This window comes from Hevea brasiliensis, chromosome 18, assembly GCF_030052815.1.
Source record: "Hevea brasiliensis isolate MT/VB/25A 57/8 chromosome 18, ASM3005281v1, whole genome shotgun sequence".
NCBI lineage: Eukaryota > Viridiplantae > Streptophyta > Magnoliopsida > Malpighiales > Euphorbiaceae > Hevea > Hevea brasiliensis.
Genome location: NC_079510.1, coordinates 34610026 through 34615629, shown reverse-complemented (window position 1 = coordinate 34615629; position 5604 = coordinate 34610026). Strand labels below are relative to the sequence as shown.

Below are 5604 nucleotides of genomic sequence, written 5' to 3'. Positions count from 1 at the left end.
ATCGAACCCGATTTCTAAAATCCGAAAAATTTCAAATAATTTCCTAAAATTCAAATAAAATAAAATATCAATATTTACTAAAAAATAATAAATTTAAAAATTAGGGTTGTTACATTTTTATTCCTCTAAATCCTAAAGGGATATTTAGGTAAAATTAAGTTTATATACTTTTTGCTAATTTCTTTAAAAAAAATTAATTTCATCTCTAATTTTTTAATCAGTTTCAAGTCAATATTTACTAAAAAATAATAAATTTAAAAATTAGGGTTGTTACATTTTTATTCCTCTAAATCCTAAAGGGATATTTAGGTAAAATTAAGTTTATATACTTTTTGCTAATTTCTTTAAAAAAAATTAATTTCATCTCTAATTTTTTAATCAGTTTCAAGTCTTTATTTATTAAATTTTTCTTAAAGATAAATTATTTTCTTTCTTTTTTTTTCTTATTTTATTTTGATTGAAAGATTTCTAGAAAAATTAAAATATTTTTACAAATATAACTTAAATTTTGAATCAATAAAATTTTTCTCTAATTTTTTTGTCTAAACTACCCCTAAACCATCCCTAAACAGCTTTCAAACTGTCCTCCAAATGATCTTGAACCGTTTTTTTTTTTTCGAATCGCCCTTTAAATCATTTTAAACCGGAACTCAAATCAGAAACGGTGATTCAGGAACCGTTTTCCAAACCGTTCCCTAGCGGTTTGATTCAGATTCATAATTTTATTGAACCTAAACAGGCAGTTCAAGAACCGTAACCGGTTACAGTTCCGCAGCCAACCCTATAAGCAAGCAACCATCAGTTTTCTCACTGTTGGCCGAGGGATGAGAAACAAGATTTCTTAAGCAAGCCAATCTCTCATGGTGCTTCTCTCAAGATTGAGTTCTCTTCCTATCAATGGATGCGGGTGGTTTGAGGTTTACGGGAGGGAGAGCATTGCCACGAGAGAGTTATCTAGTATTGTGCAGCACATTCGATCAAAGGGAAAAATAAGAAAACAAAGGGTATGACTGAAAACCTTATGATCATAAAAATAAAAATATTAATTTAGTGGTCTTGAGCCAGATTCATTCACTTAGGATTTTTTTACATTATTCTCTTTGGATTTTTTTACATTATTTAAATTACGATTTGGGAAGACACCAAAGGCAAAATTAGATGCCTGCGTGTAAAGATTCTTCACGTGTAAAGACGTTTAGATCCAGACAGATATGTAAGTTTTTGCAGGATAGTGGAATACAATTTTTATTATTAATAATGAACAGTAGTTCTGGTATTGGAAAACTAGCAAGTATCCTGGAGACATAGCAGCAAGTTCTCTTTGATTTGATTTCTTCAGGGGAAGACAAGAAATGGCACCAAGCTATTATCACAAGGATGTTCTGCCTCTTGCAGCAATGCTTGCAACTTTGACTGCTGGTGTAGGCTTAAACACTCTGTTCAAAGCTGCTTCTTTGAAAGGGATGAGCTACTTTGTCTTCCTCTTTTACTCGAACTTTATTAACACTCTTCTCATGCTTCCCATTCCCTTTCTCCTCTGCAGGTATCTCTCTCTGCCTTTCTTCTGATATCACTGGATTCTGCATATTTTAGTTTTGCAGAGATTTGTGTATATATCTTTCTTTAATTAACTTTGTTTCTGAATCTGTGCAGTAGAACTATGGTTCCCTTGTTCAAATTCCCTCTCCTCTCTAGAATCTGTGCGCTTGGGATTATTGGGTATTGAAATGTTGTGCAAGAAACTCTGTTTTTTCTGTTATTCAAAATGATTGAAAAGAATTTGAAAACCCATTTTTTTTTTTTCTTAATTTTTGGAGGTCAGGCTTTTTTCTCAACTCATAGGATATAAGGGAATCCAATATAGTTCTCCAACTATGGCTTCTGCAATGAGCAACGTCACTCCAGCTTGGACCTTTTTATTTGCAGTCATTTTCAGGTTCTCTGCTACTTTCTTGGTGTATAATTAATTATCTTACATGGTAAATGATGAATCCCTTCCCTCTTTTTCTTCTGTATTATTATCCCAAAAAGGATGGAAAAACTGGATTTGAGGAGCTCAAGCACTCAGAGTAAAATCATTGGTACCATAGTCTCAATATTGGGTGCATTAATGATGGTTCTCTACAAAGGGCCAAAAATTTTGTCATCAACTTCATCTGAAACATCGCCCATTTCATCACTTCATCATCAGCATATGGGATTACCACTATCAGATTGGGTCATTGGTGGACTTTTACTTGCAATCCAGCATATTGGCTATGCATTCCTTTATATTCTTCAGGTAATTAAATTGATTCAATAATAATCAAGAATCCATTGCAAAAACTTAAATTCTCCTGAATCTTCTTGCACTTTGCAGACCCAGATGATGCAAATATGTCCATCAGAGCTAATTATAACATTCTTCTGCTACCTATACACAACTATAATATCAGCACCAGTTTGTTTCATAGCAGAACAAGAGTTGAGTGCTTGGAGAATAAGGCCTGATGTAACATTGGTTGCGCTTGTATACTCTGTAAGAATTGACGGGACTGTTCTTGTTGAGAAGCATATGTTTATCAATATATTGGAAACATTTAAATGGAAATGTTCACTGTGTATTTGTTCAGGGAATTCTTGGAGGAGCATCTCTGGGAATTATACACTTATGGTGCCTGCGCATGAAGGGTCCTGTATATGTAGCAACATTTACTCCACTGTCAATCGCCATAGCAGCTGCTATGGCTATTATATTCCTTGGAGATGCTCTTCATCTAGGGAGGTATACTGAAAAGCTACTTAGTTCTCTTCCAATTTGGGAAGAAAGATTCAGATTTATTAGAATGTTTTGGGTTTTGGTTTGCAGTGTCATCGGAGCAGTTTTGATATCAAGTGGAGTGTATGCTGTGATATGGGGAAAGGCAAAAGAAGAAAAGGAGAGAGAGATATGCAGTTCTAGCAGCTTGGAATCATCCTATGATGGTACAACACCTTTGTTGAAAGGTCATGGAGTTGAAGAATCAATGAACAAGAGCGGATGCTGATGAATCTCTTCTGTTAACACATTTTTCATTCCTTTTGTCTTCTCATAATTAATGAAGTCAATAGAGACATCAAAAATTATAATTAATCAAAATAACTATATGCTATTCATACATGTCTGTTTCACATATAAATTATTATAATTTTTAGTGTTTTTATATTTAAAATCCATTTCTTTCATTATTATAATGCTTGTTTTAATTATGAGATCTATTATTTAAATAGTGAAAATTTTTAAAAAGAGACCCTTAAATTAGATTTCTTTTAAACAAAAATAAAAGTTTTTCTAATTTTTAAATTTTATATTAATAAAAAATAATATAAAGGGCCTGTCTGGCATTGCTATTAAAACTGCTGTTGAGAAAATCATCTTTTTAAATATACTAGTTAGAGAGTGTTAAAAAATAATTAAAAATTAAATTTGATCAGTTTTAGTCATAAGAATACTAAAATAACAAAACAGCTTTTTTCAAATTGTTTTTCTCAACAGCATCTAAAATGGTTCTTTTATTCAAAACAGTAGTGTCACGACCCAACCTATGGGCTGGACCGGCACTAGGACCTGGGCCAGCCTAAAGCCCTCGAGGTCCGTAGTAAGCCTAACTATTCCTCAACCCAATTCTAAGGCCCATTTGGGCCCAATTTCAAGAATTGAATCGGACAGAATCCGGCCATAAAATGAACCTTTCAACGGGAAGTTTTTAACTCACCCGACCTGTAAACACAATATATAATCAATTGGGGAGCTCAGCTCACCCTCCACATACTCATATGTCATAAAAATAAATGGGAGCTCAGCTCCCTCATCTAGCCTAACATACATGCATATAATAATAAGTTTACAGGTCCAACATGGTAATTATATTACAGACCCAAATCAAATGAATATTTCTAACACATGCGGAATTCTAGAAGTTAACAGAATTACACAAACATTAATAAACAACCTGCGAAGGAGAAAAGCAGGTTAACCACAACAATAATCCTCCTGTAGCCTGAAAAATAATGAACAGGAGTGAGCATTCGACTCAGAAAGTAAAATATCAATTTTAACCATAATCTCTATAACTATCTAAAGCTAATGCACCCTATAGAGTGAAATGCAACATCGGCAATATTTTCACATCATAACAGCAAAAAGGTAATTTGGAGCACTCACACACCCGATAATGTCAAACAATACATATATGGGAGCTGATCCCCTATACAGCTCTCTTAATCCAAACTGTGCCAGCGAAGAACTCAAGCTCGGACTTCCACTTAATAAACCAAATCGGGGTCCCAGCGAAGAACTCAAGCCGTGTCTACCCCGAAGGACCGGGTCCCAGCGAAAAACTCAAGCCGTGTCTACCCCGAAGGACCGGGTCCCAGCGAAAAACTCAAGAACCGGGTCCTAGCTAAGATCTCAAGCTGTGTCTACCCGTCCTGTCCATAGCCAACACCACACCACACGCACGCCAACTCACGCACACTGCTCCAAATTACCACAACAACATCCATGGCACTTTAACAATTATGAATGCAACATAAAACGTGCCTAGTGTTTAACTACATAGATACATATTTATAAGTGATGCATGGGCATGCTTGAACATATAATAATATCGAAATTACTATTAAAATTAATATTTTACTCACTGACTCAACCGAAGTCACTGTGGCAGTTGGGCGAAGGAGGAAGGCTGTCCCGGCTCACCTGACAATTTTATTACAATTATTTAATACAATTGACTCAATACAAACCAAAAAAAGAACAAATACATCCTAAGTCGTGCCAAAAATCCGGTAGAGTCTCCCCTATACCTAGGACTTACCCAACCTGCAAAAAGGTTTAAAACACACTTTTATATCCACAAATCATATATCCACATCTCAATCACATCACACAGCCCCTCCTGGGCCCATCCAAACAGTCATCAATCACAATATGTAAAATTACAGTTTAGTCCTTATAATTGACCCTTTTGCAAAAACTACCCAAATAAGCTCTAAAAATTCTAAAATTTTGTCCCGCGGTCCTTAGCAATATTACTAAGCTAATGCAAAAAGAATTTTAATTTTCTGAGCTACTACGAATATTTTATGGATTTTTAATCCCATTCAAGTACTAGAAAATTACGAAAAAGCAAGTTTCTGTTTACCTATGCCGATTTCGACTCTAGGGACGCGCTCGGGACGTCTGACAACGATAGAGTAGCCAAAATCTGGATCGAATTCCAAGATTTTTTTGGTAGCCGGTCTGTCTGGCTGGAAATTCACAGACCCGGGCAACCGTCAAATTTCCACTAATTGAAGGTACCTAAACGAAGCCCACAATACGGGGGTTAGTATATAATTTTTATAGAATTTTCTAAGCTCATTTAATGCTTAGAAAAACACTACGAAATTTTGTGGGACCCACCGAAAAACAGTATCAGAAAATTTTGAAATTTTAATTTCCGCGAAGCTCTCAACGAGCGGAGCGCTCTGGTACTCTCGGTTTTCTCGTGGGGTTCACGATTTGTGAGAAATCTAGCCCAAAAGTCGAAATGGACTAAAACTTCCCGGACAAAAATTGGACAAACCGCTCTATAGATTTTA

The 5604-nt window shown here is 35.1% G+C and overlaps 1 protein-coding gene across 1 annotated transcript; it reads left to right on the top strand.

Annotated features, from left to right (window-relative positions):
* Nucleotides 1-1206: 1206 nt before the first annotated feature.
* Nucleotides 1207-3137, top strand: LOC110666025 (WAT1-related protein At5g40240). The gene is made up of 7 exons (XM_021826363.2): nucleotides 1207-1543; nucleotides 1654-1719; nucleotides 1823-1936; nucleotides 2032-2281; nucleotides 2360-2518; nucleotides 2613-2764; nucleotides 2849-3137. Exons 1-7 carry the CDS (start codon nucleotides 1353-1355, stop codon nucleotides 3024-3026), a joined length of 1110 nt encoding a protein of 369 aa, XP_021682055.2. The 5' UTR covers nucleotides 1207-1352; the 3' UTR covers nucleotides 3027-3137.
* The last annotated feature ends 2467 nt before the right edge of the window (nucleotides 3138-5604 follow it).

Coding starts and splice junctions, on each gene's coding strand:
- LOC110666025 (XM_021826363.2), top strand. CDS start 1,353: ATGGCACCAAGCTATTATCACAAGGATGTTCTGCCTCTTGCAGCAATG. Junction 1,720..1,822: donor TGTGCGCTTGGGATTATTGG/GTATTGAAATGT, acceptor TTTGGAGGTCAG/GCTTTTTTCTCAACTCATAG. Junction 2,282..2,359: donor CATTCCTTTATATTCTTCAG/GTAATTAAATTG, acceptor TGCACTTTGCAG/ACCCAGATGATGCAAATATG.